At 38.3% G+C, this 24397-nt stretch overlaps 1 protein-coding gene across 2 annotated transcripts in view; it reads left to right on the top strand.

The window, feature by feature from the left end:
* Positions 1 to 710: 710 nt before the first annotated feature.
* Positions 711 to 24397, top strand: part of tmem163b (transmembrane protein 163b) — a 35853-nt gene continuing 12166 nt past the window's right edge. Inside the window, exons 1-5 of one of the 2 annotated variants that reach the window (XM_084415621.1) lie at positions 711 to 1204; positions 2197 to 2316; positions 15217 to 15260; positions 15356 to 15447; positions 20191 to 20287. In XM_084415621.1, coding sequence (XP_084271747.1) covers positions 1015 to 1204; positions 2197 to 2316; positions 15217 to 15260; positions 15356 to 15447; positions 20191 to 20287 — 543 coding nt within the window. In that variant the 5' untranslated portion in view covers positions 711 to 1014. Of the gene's footprint in view, positions 1205 to 2193; positions 2317 to 15216; positions 15261 to 15355; positions 15448 to 20190; positions 20288 to 24397 lie in introns of both variants that reach the window. The other variant, XM_084415620.1, reaches the window with a different exon arrangement.

Raw genomic sequence — 24397 nt, 5'->3', positions numbered from 1 at the left:
ACACTTTTTGAGTATTTACTTGAGTATTATTTTTTCTGGAAACTTTTTACTTCAACTTCACTACATTTGAAAGACGAATATCGTACTTTTTACTCCACTACATTTCTGTCAAGGTCCTTGAGTAGAAAGTAGTAGCCTAATGTCAGATTTTGGTTTATGATTTTGATTGCAGGGATTACATTTTGAAAGTCGGAAAAGGTTGGACATTTTGGTTGGAAAAGTTTATTACACATGCCACTCAAGAGTAATTTCGCTTTTATCCTAGATGTGTAAATTGACAGTCCTGTTTTAGTTTCGTAAACTGCAATAATGACTTTGTCACACAAGATGTCGCTAAAGCCCCGCTACTGAATTGATTTGAATTGTAATTACTTTCATTTAAAATCTATCTATCTATCTATCTATCTATCTATCTATCTATCTATCTATCTATCTATCTATCTATCTATCTATCTATCTATCTATCTATCTATCTATCTATCTATCTATCTATTTTTGCCAAATAAAATCCATCCCAATGTATAAAGGCTGATGAACTGTTACCCCAACAATTTTTTATATCCTAATCGTAATAATATTGTGCCAAAATTAACTAGGCTTTTTCTTTCTTTTTCCCCCTCCCATTTATTTTCTTTCCATGTATTCCTTCAGATGTATTCCAATAACTGTTTTCTGTATGAGTTGAAGTGTGAGGTGTTTGTTTAATATGCACAGATTGCACACAGATGTTTGTTTGATCACACGACACCAGAGCTCCCAGACGGATTCTCTAAATTCCCACTACTTTTATTTAATAGTAATACTTTTGACTTATTTTGAAGAGCAAGCTTTGTTTGTAAAGTGCACGCGGTGCTTCACACGTGTGTGTTTTTAATTAGAGTGTGTGTGCGTGCGCGCTCGCGCTCGAGCGAATGATGCGCTGAGGCTCTCCAGCAGTGCACATCTCCCCCGCTCGCGACCAGGTGTCACATTCTTCGGATGCTTCTGACCATTTGAACCCGGGACCGAGTCATCATGACGGACCCTTCCTCAGCTGCTGACCCCACTGCTGGTCCTGTAGACCCCGGTCCAGGTGCTCCTGCTTCTGTTCCGGATCCAGCGGTAGTGGATCCAGGATCGATTCCTGCAAACGGACACCATTCGAACCAAGCAGACACTTTCAACATGGAGCAGCAGATGAAAATAGGAGAGCCAGATGACAACGGTACGGAGTTCGCGTCTAAATACTTTTAATAGAGTTTATTTGCATTGAAAAATACACGTAAAGCGGAGCACGGGGCAAGTTGTCACACGTTTACTCAGGGAAAATTGATCAGGGTTGTTTTTATTTTTGAAAGTCATCTTCTGTACACAAACATTAAAGTCTTGACTACAAAATTATATTAAATAAAGCATTTTCCACAACATATTACATTTATTATAGGCTAGTCAATGCCTACAAATATATTAGCCTACATTATACAGTAGCCTATATATAAAAAATAAATATTTGTATATTATATATAATAAAACTATCTAAATCTAACTATTGTTCTGCATAACGTGTAATTAATTCATTGTTTAAAGTTACAGCATATTAAACGTGTGTGACAACTTGCCCCGAACAGATTTTGTGAGAACAGATTCATTCATTGCATAGCTGATTCTTTTCTGAATGAATTATTCTGTGATTTTCTTGTGCTCACTTGTCAAAATGTCACTTGTCATAATTTGGAGAACAAAATTCTCAAAACAGATATTTTCGAATTATGCTTTAAAGTCGGCATGAAATGGAAGTTGCGATTGAAAAAATAAATGTGGGCGGGACTTGATTTTGTCCATGGGGAATTGATTGGATAGTTGTGGTTTGCTATTGGTGGATCTCATGTGAGTGACAGGTTGCTAACGAGGGCACATGAATTTATACAAAATAATGATGTTCACAGATAAATAATTTATAATAAATACTTAAGTATTTCATTAACAAAAAGGCATGCTGACTTTAAATCAAAATACAAAAATACTCTGCTAAAGAAAACATGCATTTATATAATTGCACTTTTGAGTCAAATCTCTTGAGCCTGTAACAAGTCTGCTTCAAACACTTTATGGACTTATTTCAGAATAAATGGCATTAATTTCTTCTGAGACAAATGTAGGATGTGTTTACATGTGAGGAAAGATGGCGTAATCTAACCGAGCGCTGTCCCTCAGCAGGTCTTCTGGAGAGCAGTATGCGTCTGAAACCCCACGAGGCTCAGAGTTACAGAAAAAAGGCATTATGGGTATCGTGGGTCTCCATTGTAGTGACGATGATCTTAGCCATCGCTGCGTTCAGTGAGTATCTGGCCCTTCATCTAGAGCATCATGGACCCCTTGATGATACAGACCTGTATGATGTCATATCCTGTTTTGAAGATGAGCTCTTAATTCTTTTGTCTTCTTTTGGGACTGTGATGTAGTTTTAAAGGACAAGGTTTTTTTTATGTAGTTATGTTTTTTATGTAGTTTTTTATGTAGATTTATGTAGTTTTCTGTGTAGTTTATTTTATTTTTTTACATAGAGCGTAGAATAATCATTTATATTATACCTAAATTATGAAAAAAGCTCATTTCGGCTGCCTGTATCCGGGATCTTGTCCTTTCGGTCATAACCCACAGCTCATGACCATAGGTGAGAGTAGGATTGTAGATTGACCGGTAAATCAAGAGCTTCGCCTTGCGGCTCAGCTCCTTCTTCACCACAACAGACCGGTACATCGACAGCATTACTGCAGAAGCTGCACCGATCCGTCTGTCAATCTCCCGTTCCATCCTTCCCTCACTCGTGAACAAGACCTCAAGATACTTGAACTCCTCCACTCGAGGCAGGAACTCTCCACCAACCTGAAGTGGGCAAGCCACCCTTTTCCGACTGAGAACCATGGCCTCGGATTTGAAGGTTCTGATTCTCATCCCAGCTGCTTCACACTCGGCTGCAAACCGTCCCAGTGCATGCTGAAGGTCCTGGTCTGTTGAGGCCAACACGACAACATCATCAGCAAAAAGCAGAGACGAAATTGTGTGGTCCCCGGAAAACCGCACTGTTCCTCCTGAATCCGAGGTTCTACTATCGGCCGTATTCTCCTCTCCAGTACCCTGGCATAGACTTTCCCGGGGAGGCTGAGAAGTGTGATCCCCCTGTCAGCCAAGACAGCCCCACAACATCCAGAGACTTGAGGTACTCAGGGCGGATCTCATCCACCCCCGGTGCCTTGCCACCGAGGAGCTTCTTGACTACCTCTGTGACTTCAGCTTGGGTGATGGATGAGTCCACCTCCGAGCCCTCAGCCTCTGCTTCCTCAATGGAAGACGTGTTGGTGGGATTGAGGAGATCCTCGAAGTATTCCTTCCACTGTCCGACGACATCCCCTGTTGAGGTCAACAGCTGCCCACCTCCACTGTAAACAGTGTTGGGCACTGTTTCCCTCTCCTGAGGCGCCGGACGGTTTGCCAGAATCTCTTCGAGGCCAACCGGTAGTCCTTCTCCATGGCCTCACCGAACTCCTCCCAGGCCCAATTTTTTGCCTCCACAACCACCCGGGCTGCAGTCTGCTTGGTCTGCCAGTACCTGTCAGCTGCCTCAGGAGTCCCACCAGCCAGCCAGGCCGATATACTTCCGGTGTCCACCACCGGGTTCGGGGATTGCCGCCTCGACAGGCACCGAAGACCAGCGCAGAGCGGCCGCGTCGACAATGGAGGTGGAGAACATGGTCCATTCAGACTCAATATCTCCAGACTCCCTCGGGATCCAGTCGAAGCTCCACTGGAGGTGGAAGTTGAAGATTTCTCTGACGGGCCAAACGTTCCCTCACAGTACATTTGGGTCTGCCGAGTCTATTCAACTTCCTCCCCCGCCATCGGATCCAACTCACCACCAGGTGGTGATCAGTTGACAGCTCCGCCCCACTCTTCACCCGAGTGTCCAAGACATACGGCCGGAGGTTGGAATAAACGACCACAAAGTCAATCATCGACCTCCGGCCTAGGGTGTCCTGGTGCCACATGCACTGGTGGACACCCTTATGCTTGAACATGGTGTTCGTTATGGACAAGCTGTGACTAGCACAGAAGTCCAATAACAGAACACCGCTTGGGTTCAGATCAGGGGGGCCGTTCCTCCCAATCACGCCCCTTCTGGTGTCACTGTCGCTGCCCACGTGGGCGTTGAAGTCCCCCAGTAGAACGACGGAGTCCCCAGTCGGAGCACTTTCCAGCACCCCTTCCAGAGAGGACCGGGTACTCTGCACTGCCGTTCGGCCCGTAGGCGGACACGACAGTGAGAGAGTGTATCTTCTTTTAATTCACATAATTATATATATATATATATATATACAGTGGTGGTCAGAATTAATGGCACCCCTGGTAAATAAGATAAAAATGGCTGTAAAAAATAAATCTGCATTGTTTATCCTTTTGATCTTTCATTCAAAAAATTCGCAAAAATGTAACCTTTCATTGAAGTAAAAGAATTGAAAGTGTGGAGGAAATCACATTATAAAATAAATGTTTTTCTCCAAAACACGCTGGCCACAATTATTGGCACCCTGTTATTAAATACTTTTTGCAACCTCCTTTTGCCAAGATAACATATCTGAGTTTTCTTCTATAATGCCTGATGAGTTTGGAGAATAACTGACAAGAGATCAGAGACCATTCCTCCATAGAGAATCTCTCCAGATCCTTCAGATTCACAAGTTCATGTTGGCGCTTCTGTTCAGTTCACCCCACTTATTTTCTATAGTGTTCAGTTTAGGGGACTGGGACGATCATGGCAGAAGCTTCATTTTGTGCTCAGTTACACATTTTTGTGTTGATTTTGATGTTTGTTTTGGACCGTTGTCCTGATGGAAGATCCAACCACGGCCCATTATAAGATTTCTAGCAGAGGCCGACAGGTTTTGATTTTTTATCTGTTGGTATTTGCTAGAGTCCATAATACCATGTATCTGAACAAGATGTCCAGGACCTCCAGCAAAAAAATAGGCCCACAACATATAAGATCCAGCAGTATATTTAACCGTAGGCATGGGGTACTTTTTATCCTTGTTTGCACCAAACACATCTGGTGGGTTTTCTGCCAAAAAGTCATTTTTTTGTTTCATCTGACCACAGAATCCGGTCCCTTTTGAAGATCCAGTCGTGTCTGACAACTGAATATGCTGGAGTTAGATTTTTCTTGAAACCCTCCCAAACAACATGTGGTTGTGTAAGGGTTGTTTGATAAAAAATTTTAGGCTTTCCGACCCCCAAGACTCAAGTAATCTCTGCAATTCTCCATCTGTGATCCTTGAAGAGTCTTTGGCCACTCAAACTTTCCTCCTCACCGTGCATTAAAGGGTCATGACACCCCCCTCTTTCAGCTCAAGTCTAGCTCACAATCTTTTTGAAAAATGCAACTTAATTGGGCGTGGTGGCTGTGAGAAGAAGGGAGGGGAGTGGGTGTGGTATGGCACGGCAGGGGAGAGGGGAGGGTGGAAACTGTCATCGCCAGTGGCCCATGCACTAAAAATCAGTGGTAAAACGTGAGGAAATGCTAGATTTTTTTATAGCTGGCAAAGTTATAGTCTAATGAAATACACTGACACCTTATAATTGTATTTAAAACATATAAATGCACATGTATATGTATAATTATGTCATTATAAAATATATATTTGTTTATATACACACTATAAATGCATATATTTGAAAATAAAAAAATTCCGCTTAAAAAAACAAACAATGTTCCGTACATAGCCTAGATCTACGCGCCCCCTAAACCCACATAATAAAGATGGACAGTGACATAGAAATTTGCACAAATTAAGCATACGTTCCATACAATTGAGGTATTATCGAAATATCTAAATTTTAATAACGAGTGATTATTTAACAAAAGGCAAGTAAAACGGTCAGGGTTACATTTTAGACACACACACACACACACCTCTGAAGCGATAGAAAAGTCCTCGGGACCGCATCACTCGCAAGACGAAACCTGCATTGGTGTACAAGGCCGAAGTCCACCATTCTCCAGTTGAGTGGTTGCTACACACACATTGTTTAACGTTAGATGTGTCTGTGGTTGATGGCCGGAGTCTAGTCCTGGCAGCATCGCGAGGAAAGTTGCACTGGAACTTTTGCACCACGAAAACAAACGCGCGTCCCATCACTGCCTCTCTCATCTACTACGCGATATCATAGTTTGACATGTCTGTCATTGGAAAGATCCACGTGGTGTCATGAATAATTAAGAGAAAGTGTCTTCTCATTGGATAAAAAACTCAGTCTCATTAATAATTATGAGACACCGATGAGTCATCAAAGTACTATCGTGCTCTGCCACGTCACAGCCTGTGACGTGGACACGATGAAGATTTTAAACCCGGAAGACGAAAATAGCGTATAAAAACTAAAATGTAACCATTTTCCCCCTACTATTAAATCTAACAGATGCTAACATTGTCTTCAATGGTGTTCAACACACATACCTCTGTTAAAATCTCAGAAAGTTTGGTTTAGGGTGTCATGACCCTTTAAGACAATATAGACACACGTCCTCTTCCTGGCAGATTCGTAACATCTTTAGTTGATTATAACTTCTTAATTATTGCCCTGATGGTCAAAATGGGGATTTTCAATTCTTTAGCTATTTTCTTACAGCCACTTTCTATTTTGTGATGCTCAACAATATTTTAATGCACATCAGAACTATATTCTTTGGTTTTACTCATTGTGATGGATGATTAAAGAAATTTGGCCTTTGTGTATTCGTCATATTTAAACTCCTGTGAAACAAGAAGTCATAGCTAGACAAGTTCATGTTCCTAGTTACCCTGGTGTGCTAAATAAAGGTAAATATTAATGGGAATATACTCAGAGTTATTTTACTCTTAAAAAATTCAAGGGGTGCCAATAATTGTGGCCGACGTGTTTTGGCGAAAAACATTTATTTCATAATGTGATTTCCACCCCACTTTCAATTCTTTTACTTCAATAAAAGGTTTGATTTTTGAGAATTTTTTGAATGAAAGATCAAAAGTATAAACAATGCAGATTTATTTTTTTACAGCCATTTTTGATCATATTTACCAGGGGTGCCATTAATTCTGTCCACCACTGTATATTTACAGTATATATATATATATATATATATATATATATATATATATATATATATATATAATTTTTTTATATATATATATAAATAAGATATAAATATATATAATATAAAATATTAATATAAAATGTATATATTTATTTTATATATTATTATATAATTACCTGTAATTATATTTTAATAATACATATTTTATAATTCATTTAATGCTAAATATATATATATATATATATATATATATATATATATATATATATATATATATATATATATATAATTTATTTAAAAAAAAATTCACATCTGACCCACATCTGTATGTTGTTTGGTTCCGTGCCACAAGCTTGATTCACAAGATCTGGTTTGACTAGTTTTTTCCTGGTTGTTCTACAAGATTACTTTGATAATCGTCACTGAAAGAAGTTGCACAGGATAAACACAGACATACGGGAACTTTGACAACCAAATACATTCATAGCACATTTTATTCTCAACTACAAATACAAAATATTCTAAGGTACAAAACTGGGAGACTGTAAAAATAGTTGTCATATAATGGAAAACAGTATCTTGCTCTTTTGTAAAATTTACTTTAAAGGGGTTTCAAAAGAGTTTAATGTACTGTGGAGACAATTCTTATGTTCTCAACCGCTGGCATACTCTCCTTATTTCTGTACTATATAGTATGCTTTGAATTTTCCTGTATTCCTGGATTACAGTTGCAGTTTTCTGGAAAACTGTATCCCAAAATGCAGTGCACTTAACTTGACCTTCCATTTCCAAAAAGATCAGAGAAACGTTTTAGGTTTTAATCGGCATTATGCCACAAATGCTTTTGATAGAGCTTAACTTGAACCCAGAATATTCCCTTAAATCATTAAGCTGGGATTCTCAAGTTTGGTGTTACGCAGACTATTGTTGTTTTCTCAGCACAAAGTGTGCTTAATCATTTCGTATACCGCTTCCAGGCCTTGTGGTTTAATCTTGGAGCAGCTGATTTTAAGCAAACAGAAGCCCTGCACTGGATTTAATGTATGATTTTGAAGGAACGGTTTCTTACTTGGTGCTCCATCCCTCGGGAACTAAATGACTCACCTTACACTTCCAGAGTTGGACGGGGACTCTGGGACTCACGTTGCCAGGCTGTGAAGATTCTGTCACATAGCAACTCCAGAGCAACGACGCTTGAGAGATGTTGTCATTTAAACTCCCCTCTATCAGTAATGGCTACAATTTAGCGGAAATGATTGCAGACAGCCGAGGGCAAAATGATTGATATAGAGTTAATGTTTTTGGTTACTATTCACAAAATATTTAGATTTATTCTACATTTAGTCATGGTGCTTGCTAAGGGCTTTTTGACTTGAGCCATTAAGCAACCACCTATCAACACCCTAGAAAACATTAGCAAGAGCATAGCAACACCCATAGCTTCATAGCAGCTAGCTAATAGAATTTTATTTTGTGATGAGCAGTTGACTTATCCTAAATAGTTACAAAATAAATAAATAGACATAAATATTGATTTTGGTTGAATTTTGTGGGAGAATAAAGAGTGCAGAGTGATAGAGGCACAGTTTAGTGTTAGCATTAGCGTTTAGCATAATTCTCAGTTAGAAAGCCTCACTTCCTCTCCAGCACACTGGAGTTCACTGAACGTGTACTTTTAAACACACACAAACTTGAAAACTACAAGCAAATATTGATATGTGAACACACTGGGAAACTAAATATTTGATCAGTGTTTAACTGTAGTCAAGGAATGCTTTGACAAGGCATTGATGTCTTGAACATGCATCAAAAAAGTGGGTGGAACTTCTATGCTGAGTTAAATAAGTGTTGCTGTTAGTTTTATATACACAATATACGAAGGAAATTAATCTGTTAGCATGTGCAATATAGTCACCGCCACAATGCTACAATGTTGTGGGTGGCTGCCTTAGCAATGCTATGTGGTTCCTGGGGTGTTCGGGGTGGTGTATATGCCGTTGCTAGGGTGTTCTAGGTGGTTGCTAAGCTGTTTGTATGTGGATTTATATTTGTCCATGTCCAACCCCAAGTATCTGTGATGTTTTCCCCCTCCTCATTGCCAGTAGGTTAGAACTTAAAATGTTAAGTTCACTGAACTTTATTATTACTCTGTAACTTAAACTGACTTAAAATATCGAGTTGACTTAACATATTAAATTGCTTAACATATTTTGATGAGTTACAGTAACTTAAAACATATGTTGTCATAACTTATTGATCCTACCATCAATAAGGCCCCTCTTTAATTTAAGTCTGTGATTTGTTTTGCCCATTTTTTCTATTCGCCTCACATAAGGGCACGCATTTAAACACCACTTTTTATAAGTGCACTAGCATATAGAGAACTCAAAGTTACTAAATATTCACTAAAAGCCACGAAAATCCCACCTCGACTTCCACACAGTCTTCAAGAGCATTAGCGTTATGTTTGGGTAGCGTGCATTTGGGTCAGTATGGGTTTTGAGAAGATCAAATCTGGTGGATTATGGTTTTAACCGAATTATCCTCGAATCAGTTCAGATAAAGTGTCTGTCTGATCAGTTTACTGCCTGGCGATCTGAGTCTTGCTATCTTCGCTGAAGCGCTTGTGAGTTTACGCTATCTGAAGTGTAAGCGGAACGTTTTTTCATTAACGGCTGGTGGGGGATACTGATGAAGGCAGAAAAAAGCAAGGAAGGAAGGAAGAAATGAGGAGAAGAAGAGATATGGTCTAATATATGCCAGACTGTGAGATCTGAATTCCCAGATGTCTCGAAGCTTCCAGTGCAGCCAATTAACACGCTCTCAGCGACAGAGTGTCTTCTGCTTCACACACTCGCACAAATGCGCTCGCATACCTCCAAACTTAATAAACATGTCTAGAAATGCATCTGCTGCGGGGAAATAAGCGCTATTTGCTGCAACGGAATTTGTTTAAATGTCTGTTCTTGGAGAATTTACTGACTTCAAGCTAAAGAAAACTAAATTAGTATGTGTGTGTGTGTGTGTGTGTGTGTGTGTGGAAGATTTTCTTGCGGCACAGAATGTAAATATCACACTGCGAGGAGAGGTCACAGATAGAGGAGGGGTAGTTCACTCTCATATTAATGCATTCAGCACTACCAGCCTGTAAAAGCCAGCATGCCAACTCCCATAGAGCCCCGTGTCTAAAAATAAAAGATGGAAGACAGAGAGAGAGCGAGAGAGAGAGAGAGGGTGCTTTGCCCTCTCTGCACCTCCTCTGTTTTTTTAAAACATCAAGTGAGTCAAGTAAACGGGTTTGTGAAAACAACTAGACGAAAAGCTAAAAAAAGTCACAGTTTCAGAGTTGGTAAACAGTCTGAGGAATATCTACTGGAATAGAATATCTTAATATGTTAGCTTTAACATATTAGTTTTAGCATTAACATTACAAACATGAGTGTTAGCATTAGCAATAACATTACAATTAGCATTAGTGTTAGCAATAGTAGGCTTTATAGTATTGTAACTGAAATCTGCTCAAGCTAACATTTCAGTTTTAGTATTAATGTTAGCACTTTTATTAAAATTTGTTTTAGTATCTGATATCAACTAAAATATACTAATTTATTAGCTTTAACGTATTAGTTTTACGGTGTGTTGTACATGGGTGTGTGGGTGTGGTCACTGAACCACATAACATACCAGAAAATACAGAGAACTAAAGAAACTCAGGGCTTAAATACATACAGGATTAATTAACATAACCAATCAAAAACCATAAAGACAAACTATTTATTCAACTATTACTATTTAAGCATGTAGAAAGTTGCTACAGGTATTAGCAATACCATTAGTTTTAGTAGTATCATAACAACAACACTGACCAGTCAAAAGTCTTTCATGAGACTGCAGTATTGTTTCTTGAAAATGTCCTGTAAGTGATAACAACATGCTAATTTATTCACCAACTCTGACACAGAAACTAGATCACATTCCCTGTTTTGGTTTGTGTGTGTGTGTGTGTGTGAGGATGCTTTTGTGTGTGTCAAAAAGACAGACCGAGCGGAAGACAGGTTTTTTTATAGCAGCTGTTGTGTTGGATTTCAACATTCTGCAACTCACCAGCTATAAAGATTCTGCCCTATTTTCACAGACACACACACACAAAAAAAAACACACCTAAAAGAAAGCACACAAGGCTAGCTTCCTTGAGCAGTCAAGGACAAGATCTTCAAAGAGTTTTATACATCATGCGCCACTGATACATCTGAGAATAACTGTCACAACGCGGTTCTTGCCGCATAGCAGCAGCATGTTCACTCACAGTGCGATACGTGTAACAAACTGGAATGAAATAGATTTGACACGTTCTCACAAAGTTAGTGTTGTGATATTTTTTGTCAGAGCACTGAATGAGTTGTGCAAGTTTGCGCGGTGAAACACGCAACATGAATGTGCGTAAGGACGCTAACGGTCATGTGACAAACGCCATATAAAACGTAACCAAATCTAATTACCAAATCTAGTGAAATGCAAACAGCCAACAATAAGCAAAGTTTTGTGAAATTCTACAAAAACAAGGTCCAAAAGTAACTTTAAGATAAAAACGTTACCAGACAAATCTTTTGGTGCCGCAGCATGATGACTTACGATAAATTGCGCAATAGCTATTAAAGCTTGTTTCCACCAGGACGTAAAAAAAGTAATTATGTTTTTCTATCTGGAGAGTTTATATCTCGCAATTCAGACTTTATAACTCACAATTTAGAGTTTATATCTAACAATTCTGACTTTTTTTTCTCAAAATTGCGTTTATATCTACCAATTCTGACTTTTTTCCTCAAAATTGTGCGTTTATATCTCGGAATTTGGACTTTATAACTCACAATTTAGAGTTTATATCTAACAATTCTGACTTTTTTTTCTCAAAATTGCGTTTATATCTAACAATTCTGACTTTTTTCCTCAAAATTGTGCGTTTATATCTCGGAATTTGGACTTTATAACTCCTAATTTCGAGTTTATATCTCACAATTCAGAATTTTTTGCCAAAAATTGTGATTTTATATCTCGCAGTACAGACTTTACAACTCACAATTTCAAGTTTATATCTCACAATTCTGACTTTTTTCTCAAAACTGTGTTTATATCTCAGAATTCTGACTTTATAAATCACAATTAAGAGTTTATATCTCACAATTCAGACTTTTTTCCTCAAAATTTTGCATTTATATCTCGCAATTCTGACTTTTTAACTCCTAATTTTGAGTTTTTATCTCACAATTCAGATTTTTTTGCCCAAAATTGTGATTTTATATCTCGCAGTACAGACTTTATAACTCGCAATTTCGAGTTTAAATCTCAGAATTCTGACTTTTTTCTCAAAACTGTTTATATCTCGCAATGTGGACTTTATAACTCACAATTTCAAGGTTAAATCTCACAATTCTGAGAAAAGGTTTGAATTGTGAGATATAAACTCACAATTGCATGAAAAAAGTCAGAATTGAGAGTTTATATCTTGCAATTCTGACTATTGCTCTCAGAATTGTGAGATTTAACCTTGAAATTGCGAGTTATTGCAACATTGACTTTTTTTTACACTACAAATCACACTGCGCATACTACAATTTCAGTTTAATACCAAACTAAAACTAAAACTAAATCACATTAAGGGCCACATCCTGCAAATAAGTCTGAAGATAAAGTGTTATAAAATTATAATATGTCCTACTTACATAAATTTTAAGTTAGCAATAATCTTAGGAACAAAATTTCGTTTTTTGTGATTTGTCTCTAATTCATTGTCCGTTCAAAGTGTTTTCCCAGCTAACAAAAATAAGTTTCACCAATGTTTCCATTATGATCTCTGAACATATGTTCTCCAGTTTTTTTAAAGGTTTTAAAACCTTTTTTTCTCTCTCTCTCTCTTGGTAATACGAACGTTAAGGGAACATTCCATTTTAGCGTTTTGGAAGCATTATGGGAATTTTACTTTTGAAAGTCCTCTGGACATTCTGAAACAATCGGACGAATGTCCAACTAAAATGTTTCAGCAAAAAACATTCCATAAATGATATATGTTTTTGTGCTAACATTTTGGGAACATTATTAAAGACCCGATAACTTTGAACGAACGTTCTGTTAATGTTACTGGAAGAACGTTTATTCATAACTTCTGAGAACATTCCCTGTTAGCTGGCTTGTTAGTTAAGTCTGCATCTGTGTCAGATTGAAGCTGATTTCTCGCCAGTAATCCTGGATACACACAATACTTCATTGTGATCCTACGATATCCTACGGTTTTTCAAGCTTCATAATTTTCTTGATGGCTCGAGCCGCAGTATCAGCACTCCTTGTAGAAGCTGCTGACTTCACTTGAAAATCAGCATAAATATGACTTCTTAATGAGCAGGGAATGGTTTCAGATTTCCGCAGATACACAACTCTCCATAAATCCTTTCCTGTTACCCAAGATGATCTGCATGTGGCACAACTAAACTGAAGTTCGTCGTAAGATTAAGATGTAGACGTTGTTCACGAGACAATGTGTTAGAGCGTGTCCGATGGGATTCTGTAGGACAACGAATGACTGCACCGATTATAGATGTTTTATTGACACTGTCGATGTGTTTCTTGAGCTTGGCCTCTTGAGGACTTGAAATCGGCCGGCGCGAGTCGTCTAAAACAGAGTGGATTTCTCTAAAAGGAACAGAATTTATATTTAGAAACTGCTAAATCTTTAATCTCATGCCGCAGCAGCTCCGTTATTCATTTTTAACAAGGTTTCTGAGGAACAGAGAGTGTGTGTGTGTGTGTGTTTGTTTTTGAGTAATGACTTTTGCCATTTGAATGTGTGTGCAAACTTTGACTAAAGGCACGTTCACACACACCAAAAGCGATAGCTAACGATAACTTTATTGTCATAGTTATCGTCCATGGTGTGAACGGGCCTAATGCTGTATGATTTGTACTGAATACAACTCTGGCAAGACTGGACGTTTGCAACATCACCTTAATTTCATCCCAGCTGACAATTTTTGGTGCCTAATTCGTGGTTATAAACAAAATAGAACCTAAAGAGAACATTTTTAGAACGTTAGGAATCGGTAACCAAACGGGAACCATACGCTAACGTTAGGGGAATGTTCTGATACTTCTGCGCCACATTTAAACTATACTACACTCTAAATGACTATACTTCACTATACTGTACTGTGTTCTTTAGTGCTGTACTGTACAATCAATTGGGAAATAGAAGCACAAACAGCCTTGAAAAGCAGATCTGGGTACCTTTGAGAGTTTGGCTGACCCTGTAGAGGTGGATGGAATATCTCGGATCGCTCATCCAGTCTCAGGATAGAGGATTCAGGTGCATTAGAGGTCAATATTAGGTCGATAACTGGACATGAGCCACAGTGCTGTTTGGGTAGCTCAGATCCACACCATGTGCTGACATCACTGTGTGAAGAGATGAAATCTGATCCAGGACACTTTAGCTGCTGGAAATCATTCAGATGCACAGCTTTACAGCAGGGGAATGCATATATATAATGTTTAGGTGTGTATTTGAGACAAACACTTATCAAAATCATTATTTACAATGTACAGTTGCCTGAATGCTGGAGTGGTTAGTCATTGGGTACAGGTTGTGAAAAGTAAAGAGGAATTAAAATGCTCATTAATTCACAACATTTCCATTGCTGGTATAATTTTTAGATGTTTAAGGGATGTTAATCTGTTTGTCTGACTAACTAACTTTTTATATTTTTTTATTGTAAAATGTATTTATTTATTTAAAGTTTTTCCAAATAATGAACTATTTTAATTGTAAAATATTTTAACTAATTTATTAAATAAAAATATGTTTAAAAGATAAACATTTTATGTTTAATTTTTGTTTTATTTTTTTCATTTCATGTTTTAATTTTTTTAATAAATCACACATAAAAAAAAAATTGTCCAACCAATTAAATATTTCATTTATTTAAAAATAATAATAATACTATTTTAATACACACTTCACATTTAAAGTTTGTCCAACTAAATTTTAAAAAATTAAATACTTCAAATTTAAAGTTGAAACCATCTTCATTTGAACTAACTTTTTCTCATATCTTTTGCAGCTGTTTCTATAATGCGGCATAGTGCATCAGCGTTTGGGTTTGCTGTAAGTCTCACACTTGATATATTTAAATGTTCATTATTTAATAGTCTTTAATGTTTTAACGCTTCTCTTTATCACTGTTGTTCATTCGTTTGCAGTTTGACGCTACTCTCGACGTCCTGTCCTCCATTATCGTGATTTGGCGATACAGTAACGCCGCGGCCGTCCATTCGGCGCACAGAGAATACATGTGAGTATATGTGATCCTTCCTTGATTAAAGAAAACGTGGGGAATGGGACGTGAACGCATGGAACGGGCCATAGGGTGCGACCGAAATCGCATACTCTCTTATTTTGAATAACTAATTACTTTACGGTCTAATATATAGTAGCCTATTACTGTGTGTATTATGAATGTAATCTGGACGTAATACATTCGCCATGCTGTCATTATCATGTGACCTTCCCGCATCAGTTACATCGCTTCACTGTCATTCAAAAATCCTTTCCCGTGTTCTCATGGGATATTAAAGTGTCCATCGTATGCACACTTCAGAATCTCGCCGGAAGAAGAAGGTCATCTGGTTACTTGAGTTCTGTGAATTTGAACTTGCTTCTTTTGACAAAAGAAAACTGTTTTTTTGCCTACTATATAGTAGACTTGTAGTCAAGACCGCCTAAACCGAGACCAAGACACTACCAAGACCAGAGGGTATCGAGACCAAGACAAGACCAAGACCAAGACCAAGACAGACCAAGTCAAGACCGAGACCAAGTCGAGACCGGAGGGAAAAAAATAGACTAGTGTTGAAGCTAAGCAATATGAATTCAAGAACAGCAGTATACTAGGGTTCAGCCGCAGTTTACATTCAATACATAGATGGTATTACTTCAACTACACAGGCAGAACAATACAGAGACAGACCATGTCATGTGTGTGACTGTGAGCTCACTGTAAATGTCTTTGCAGGGTGAGATCAACTATGTGTAGCAATTGCATGACGGCTGTTACTGCACTATTAGAGGATTGAGACTCCCTTAACTTTTGTGTACTGTTGAGGACTGACATGACTGGTACTGACTGGTTCATCTGACAAAACATCAAACACCTCCAACACCATCTTGCTCCAATATGTAACCAATTGAAATTATACTTAATGTGTAGATGAAATCGTAACATCAAATTAAAGATACGCAATTATAAACTTGGATTAGGCCTAATGTTTAGTCAACACAACGGAGATATGCAGATGATATTTAAAAGACCATTTATTTAGTCTAACACCATCTTAAATACAATACTGTAATAAAACAACACACACACACACACACACACACACACAGAGAGATTTCAAAGACACAAATTCATCTAAGCAAATGCCTGCCTATCTCTGCCGATTTCGGAGTCTCCAAATTAATCCATTCTGCAACTTTTAAATACATAATAAAATGTTTAAAAACGAGGCTTAAGTGCAGGATCCGAAAGTGAGTCGTTTTGTCGCTATGGTTACACACACACACACCATTGGCGATGCGCTCAAAGTCATCTGTCAGTTGTGTAGTTACCCCAAATCTCCTGAATGAAGTTAAAACCCATCATGTCACTGATATGTGTTTTTTAAATCAAGTGATCAAAGTGCTCGTTACCGCTGCGATCAGTGGCGCGGATAAAGTGTTTTCTCGTATATTGGGCGCACACGCCGCTGTCTTCACTCGGACGCGCGCTTCAATCCGTTCCGTTGCGGATAATAATGTTGCATTATCGAACGTTGTGTCGTCGTGGATATTGTAGTAGCCTATTGTATTGCTAAATCCCCGACCACTATGTCTGTCTGAGACAGCGAGACCTAGACAAGACCGAGAGGTCCGAGACCAAGACCAAAGACCGTCAAGGCCGTGACAAGACCGAGACCACGTAAAAGTGGTCTCGAGACCGGTCTCGAGACCAAGACCGGTCTCGAGACATACATCACTACTATATAGTAGGGGAGTATGTGATTTCTGATGCAGCCATTGTTTGTGCTCTGTGGGGATTCTGGGTGGCCAATTAGATGATGTTGTTTCTGGGCAACAAGGAGAGCAGAAGGTCAGATTGATCTTTCAAGGTAATGATGTTGAGATTTTGACATGTTCCTCGGCTGAAGCAGGACATTACTGGGCGAACGAGTACGCAACAAATTACCTAACCAAACCATAGCCATTAAAACGATCATTTAATGAATGTTTTCTGATCCTTGTAAACAAACCTAGCATAATTTACCTCAGCAGGTTAAAGCAGGTTGACGTTTCCTAAAGAGCACCAGGTTTGATGGATGGAGGCCCGGCAGACAGACTCTCTGGTCCCCCGTGAAGTGGCCCTGCTCTGGGTTTCATGTCTTTAAACAGTCTCTTTCTGTGTTCGGTGTCCCTTATCGGCTGAAAGACACAATAGAGATGGCAGAAGGGAGCTTTGTGAAGGGAATGAAAGCAGAGGAAGCGGAGAAAGAGAGGACAAAGGCAGAAGTGTGCTAGACAGCAGCACACTCAGACCTGTAGCATACGTACAGTACAGTTACACACACACACATAATGAATCCATTTCTAATGCGCATGCCGGTGAAGCTGTGAGCCGCGGCCCCTTGGGGAATCTGCTGGGATGCGGATCGCCGTGGAGACAGATTACATCATAACGCAGGCTGCATTAGCGAGATGTGATTTCTGCTAGACTACTAGATTCTTACACTGTAAAAACACAACAGGCTCTTACTGTTTGAGAATAGTGACTTACAAATAGATCTCTGCATTTTGAAAAACACATTAGTGGTGCTTACTGGTGTAAAAAAAACAGTGCCATGGCAATGCTATGCAGTTGCTAAGGTGTTCTGAGTTGTTGCTAGGTGGTTGTTAATTTGTCCTGAGTGGTTGTTAGGGAGTTGCTATGGGATGACTAAAGTGTTCTGAGTGGTTGCTAGAGTGTTGTGGATGTTATTGTGTTAAGCATGGTTTCTAGGGCATTGCTAAGTGATTACTAGGTGTGTTTTTGGTGGTTCTTTGGGAGTTGCTATGTGGATACTAAGGTGTTCTGATTAGTATCTAGGGCGTTGCTAGGTAGATGTTAGTGTGTTCTGTGTGGATGCAAGACCAATGCAAGAGTGGTTCTTAGTGGGTTACTATGGGATGAATACAGTTTTCTGAGTGATTGATAGAGTGTTGCTAGGTGGATGTTATTGTGTTATACATGGTTTCTAGGGCATTGCTAAGTGATTACTAGGTGTGTTTTTGGTGGTTCTTTGGGAGTTGCTATGTGGATACTAAGGTGTTCTGATTGGTATCTAGGGCGTTGCTAGGCTAGGTAGATGTTAATGTGTTCTGTGTGGATGCAAGATCAATGCTAGAGTGGTTGTTAGGGAGTTGCTATGGGATTACTAAAGTGTTCTGATTGGTTGCTAGAATGTTGCTAGCTGGATGTAATTGGGTTCTGCATGGTTTCTATGGCATTGATAAGTGATTGCTAGGGTGTTTTGAGTGGTTCTTTGGGAGTTGCTATGTGGTCACTAAGGTGTTCTGATTAGTTGCAAGGGCAGATGTTAATGTTTTCTGTGTGGATGCAAGGTCAATGCTAAAGTGGTTGCTAAGGTGTTCTAAGTGGTTGCTAGGGAGTTACTAAAGTGTTTTGAGCTGTTGCTAGAGTGTTTCTAAGTGGTTGTTAGAAAGAATGTGTTCTGTGTGGATGCAAGTTCAATACTAGAGTGGTTGCTAGGGAGTTGCTTTGGGATTAATAAAGTGTTCTGAGCAGTTGCTAGAGTGTTGCTATGTGGTTGTTAGTGTTTTTCTATGTGGTTACTAAGGTGTTCTGAGTGATTGCTAGGACAATGCTAGGGAGTTGCTATGTGGTTACTAAAGTGTTCTGAGTGGTTGCTAAAGTGTTGCTAGGTGGTTGCTATGGAGTTGCAGTTCACACCTATACATTGCTAGCTCTCTGGATCTCGCAGCGCTGTCTAGAAGTTAACAGTGTCAAGACACACAAACACTATACAAATGTTATAATGCAGCTAGAGCAGGAATCAAGGCTTCATCGGGACAGCATTCTCGCACTGAAAAGTGCAATTACACAACATTTTAAGATGAAGAGGTGCTCTTTTGGTTTTCAACTGTGATAACTAATGTGCTCACTCAGAATCAGACCGCCCCAGAGTTCGTTTGCAATCGGGCCGAGACCACCTCGTTCAGGCGGTCTCGGAGCGATTGTTTTGGTGCAGATCCGAGCGCGATTGCCATGTTATGCCTAAAAGAAAACGCTTTCGTTAAGTTTCTAATAAAATGCAAGTTCGCAGCTTTTTAGATTGCACTTTTATAGAATTTTTATTTTAATGTATGTATGTATTGATACAAATATTTAGAACACACTTAATATTACATTCAGTCGCCTGTCAAAACAAACATGATCCACCTAGCATACAAGCATCTCTACAGCATCGGTGGGGTTCCTCCTTGGCCTGATTGCTAGATAAACTAGATTATATTAATCTGCATGTCTTAATTTAATTTTAATTTGATCTCCGGAGACTGTAGCTGTGTTTGTTTGTTTGGTTTGATTAATTTATCACTAACCAAAAAGCAGATTAAACAGACTGAGCTCGCAAAGCCATTACGATCCGCGTGTGAGAAACAGAGCAGAACGGCACCAAAACTTCACCAGATTTAACCCAGCTACCCCTGCGGCTGAGTAAATAGTGAAACAGATCTTGCCTATTAACCAGGCTTAGTTAGAGAACGACAGCCCTCGTCGCCTTCATTTATAAACAGCGGGCTTGACAGGACTAATGAGAACGAGGCACTAAAGCGAGCAGAAGCTTCAGAGTCGTGTTTTATTAACTGACTCAGACTCAGGAGGGGAATTAGACCGTGAACTCAATAAAGCATCTGTTGAATTGATGCTGTGGGTTACTCAACGTGCCTGTGTGTGTGTGTGTGTGTGTGTGTGTGTGTGTGTGTGTGTGTGTGTGTTTTCCAGAGCATGTGTTATCCTTGGGGTCGTGTTCATCTTGTCGGCCATCACTATCCTGGGGAAAGCGATCCATGATCTCGCCACAAAATTGCAACCGGAAGTGGTAAGAAAACAACAAACACACATTTGTTCATTCATGGAATTAGTTGATTCATTCGTTTGTTTGTTTGATCATTCGCTGACTGATTGATTAATTGGATTGGTTGATTGACTGTTCCAATGGGTGATTCATTTATTTGTTCGTTTGTTTGTTCATTCACTCACTGGATTTCTTGATCGTAATCTCCCCCACACCCTCATTCACTATTCCCAACATTACTCCACTAATATAGTTCACTTGAAGGAGTGAATGAAAACGAGTAAGTGAATTCGGACACAGAGTGCGCCGGGAGGGCTGCCGCTTTTGTTCTTGCTGTTTAATAATCATTTTGAACTTAGCAAACTTGCAGCTCCTGTAGTAAGATGAAAAGATTTATCTTGAACTCTGTCATGGAAACTATGTATAAACCTTAATTAAACAATTTAATAACCAATTAAAAAGGAATGTATACCTGTATGATATTACGCTGTTGCCACATTGGACCAGCGGTTTGGAAAATGGACGGATGGATGATTCAGATTCGGGTATTCATGCGGGAATTCATTCGACGCGTAACTCTCACAGTGCATTATGGGTATTCTCTAGCCGTTGAGCGTACATTGGTTGTACACTCGTCATTGCGGTGCATTGTGGGATTAAATTAGTGCACTCGATAAAGTCCACTATGGTTTCGGACACCACTACAAATGGCTGTCTCCTCAAATAGTGCCCTATTTAAGGTTATGGGGGATGATTTCGGACACAGCCATAGTTCCACTGGTTGATTTAATTGTTTGTTTGTTCATTCATTTACAAACTGATTTATTCAATGGATTTGTTGATTGATGGTTCCACTGGTTGATTCATTTGTTCATTCATTCATCACTGATTCATTCACTGGATTGGTTGATTGATTTTTCTAGTGGTTGGTTTATTTGTTTATTCATTCACTCACTGATTCATTCAATGGATTTGTTGATTGATTGTTTCAGTAGGTGATTAATTTGTTCATTCATTCACTCACTCACTGATTCATTCATTGGATTGGTTGATTGATTGATTGATTGTTTCAGTGGGTGATTCATTTGTTCATTCATTCACTCACTGATTCATTCATTAGATTGGTTGATTGATTGATTGTTTCAGTGGGTGATTCATTTGTTCATTCATTCACTCACTGATTCATTCATTGGATTGGCTGATTGATTGTTTCAGTGGTTGTTTCTTTAATTAGTTCTTTCCCTGACTCATTGATTTATTCATTGCATTGATTGATTGTTTCAGTGGTTGATTCATTTGTTTGTTTGTTCATTCATTCACTCACTCACTGATTTATTCATTGGATTTGTTGGTTGATGGTTCCACTGGTTGATTAATTTGTTCATTCATTTACTCACTGATTCATTCATTGGATTGGATGATTGATTGTTTCAGTGGGTGATTCATTTGTTCATTCATTCACTCACTGATTCATTCATTGGATTGGTTGTTTGATTTTTCCAGTGGTTGATTCATTTGTTTATTCATTCACTCACTGATTCATTCATTGGATTGGTTGTTTGATTTTTCCAGTGGTTGATTCATTTGTTTATTCATTCACTCACTGATTTATTCATTGGATTGGTTGATTGATTGTTTCAGTGGGTGATTCATTTGTTCATTCATTCACTCACTGATTCATTCATTGGATTGGTTGATTGATTGTTCCAGTGGTTGTTTCTTTAACTAGTTCTTTCCCTGACTCATTGATTTATTCATTGCATTGATTGATTGATTGTTTCAGTGGTTGATTCATTTGTTTGTTTGTTTGTTTGTTCATTTTCTCATCGAATCATTAATTGTATTTGTTCATTGATAGGTCCAGTGGTTGATGCATTAGTTTGTTTGTTCATTCATTCACAAATTGGTTGGTTGGTTGATTGTTGCGACTAACTGTTATTCTATTTTCTAAGCGCTTAATTGATTTGATTTTGTCATTTTCTAAATATATTTCCATATATTCACGCATTCATACTCTCGCATCTTATTTCCCCGCTGGCTTTTCGTTGAATGTAAACTCTATTCAAGAGAGTCTCTCAGATGAAGGACTCCACACGCAAAAACCCAACACTTCATCTTTTTATGTCGCTGGTTGTGTGAGTTTTCCCTAACGGCGCCTGCTAAACAGCACAAGTGTAAAGCTGAATGAACATGGTGGAGACGAGGTGTGAAGTCACAGACGAGATTAGAATAGTCTGATATCGCTGTTGCCAGGCAACATCAAGAGGGGAAATAGTTTTCCCTAAACCAGTTACCCCTCCACTATCACTCGCTCTCTTTCTCAATCCATCTCTCCATTCGTCTTCCTGTGATGAAATGAGACACCTAAAGCTTCGGTCTGGTACTGCATCTCTGGTGTAAAGATTCCACTTCTTCACTCTTAAAAATAAAGTTTCTCTATTGACATTTATGTTTCCATGAAGAACCTTTAATATCCATGGAACCTTTTCATTGCACAAAAGGTACTTTATAGTGTAAAAAGGTACTTTATAGTGTAAAAAGGTACTTAAGATGATTAAAATAGACAAAAATGGTTCTTTTAAGTACTGTTTACTAAATAGTTCTAAATAGTTTCTAAAAATGGTTCTTCTATGACATCGCTGCACATCCACCTTTTTCAACATTTAAGAACATTTAAGTAAATAGGAAATAACTCTCTTTTTTTAATCAAGAACCAATCAAAGCACATTATGAACTTTGGTAATGAGTCTTGCTACTAGTTTTAAAAATGAAACACTCTTGGCATCAGAACCAAAGGAACTTAAAAATGTTCTATTGTTAGAACCAGTTTTAAAAAGGGTTCTATGATGACATAATAAGAACTAAAAAAGGTTCTATGATGACATAACGAAAATTTAAAAAGTTTTTATGATTGCATAATGAGAACTAAAGGTTTTATTATCTCATAATGAGAATGAAATAATGTCTATGATAACATGAGAACTAAAAAAGGTTCCATCATGATATAACGAGAACTAAAATAGGTTCTATCATGATAAAATGAGGAGTAAACAATATTATATCATGACATAACAAGAACTAAAAAGGTTTTATGATTACAATTGGAACTTAAAAGGTATACATAATGGGACATAAAAAAGGTTCTATAATGACATCATGGGAACTTAAGGGAACTATATTATGACATATGAGAACTAAAAAGGTTCTGTAATGTCATTTTCTCAAAAGGCATGAGATTGTAACCATTTTTGGAACCTTTTGTTTTAAGAGTGTAGCAAACACAATTAGGGTGTAAAAGAGAAGATGATAACCAGAGGAATAGGAGGAGACGAGGAGACAGAGAGAGAGAGAGAGAGAGAGAGAGACGCTGTGCTGATGTTTTAATCAGGACTCTGGCTTCTCTCTGGAGGATTCCTGTTCCTGTCTCAGCGTGTAAAGCTTGGTTTTGGCGCATACAAGCGCCGCCTAAAAATAGATCCAATATTTCTCCCTCCCTTCATCTGCTGCTGATGTCAGAAACACTTCCCCTTCTTTTTTCTCTCTTTTATTTTTTTCTCACATTCTCTCTCTCTCTCTCTCTCTCTCTCTCTCTCTCTCTCTCATGAAATGTTAATAAGCTGTTCTGAACAAGGTGTTTGAGATGAACTGCCCCCTTTTGCAATCCCATGCGTGTTTCTGAGCAAGATTGACTTGTTTTTCAGGTGCTATAAAATCAATACAACAATTTTCCACAGAATTCCTGTAATAGACATCTGAGCCATTTGCACTTCCTGTCGTGAACCTGCTAAAATAAGGCTAGACACTACAGATGAATTTAACTAGATATACTTACACTGAAAAAAAATTGGAGTGACATTTACTTAAACAACTTTTTCCACTCAGAAAATGCTAGTAAATTTACAAAGCTTTGCCAAGTAAAAACCTAAACATATTTATCAGTAGCTTTAATTAGAAATCTTTAAGTAAAATTTACTTGGAATATGGAATTAAGTAAACTTTACTTAACCTTGTTAAGTGAAAGTAACAAAGAAAATAAGTAATTTTAACTTGGCTTGTAAAAGGTTGATTAATATCTATTTAGTTGAAATTTCCTTTGCATTACATTTCACTCAAACAATAATATTGAATTATACC

Source organism: Rutilus rutilus, assembly GCF_951802725.1.
Source record: "Rutilus rutilus genome assembly, chromosome: 8".
NCBI classification, from domain to species: domain Eukaryota; kingdom Metazoa; phylum Chordata; class Actinopteri; order Cypriniformes; family Leuciscidae; genus Rutilus; species Rutilus rutilus.
The sequence above is the reverse complement of the archived record's forward strand: the minus strand, read 5'-3'. Positions and strand labels throughout refer to the sequence as shown.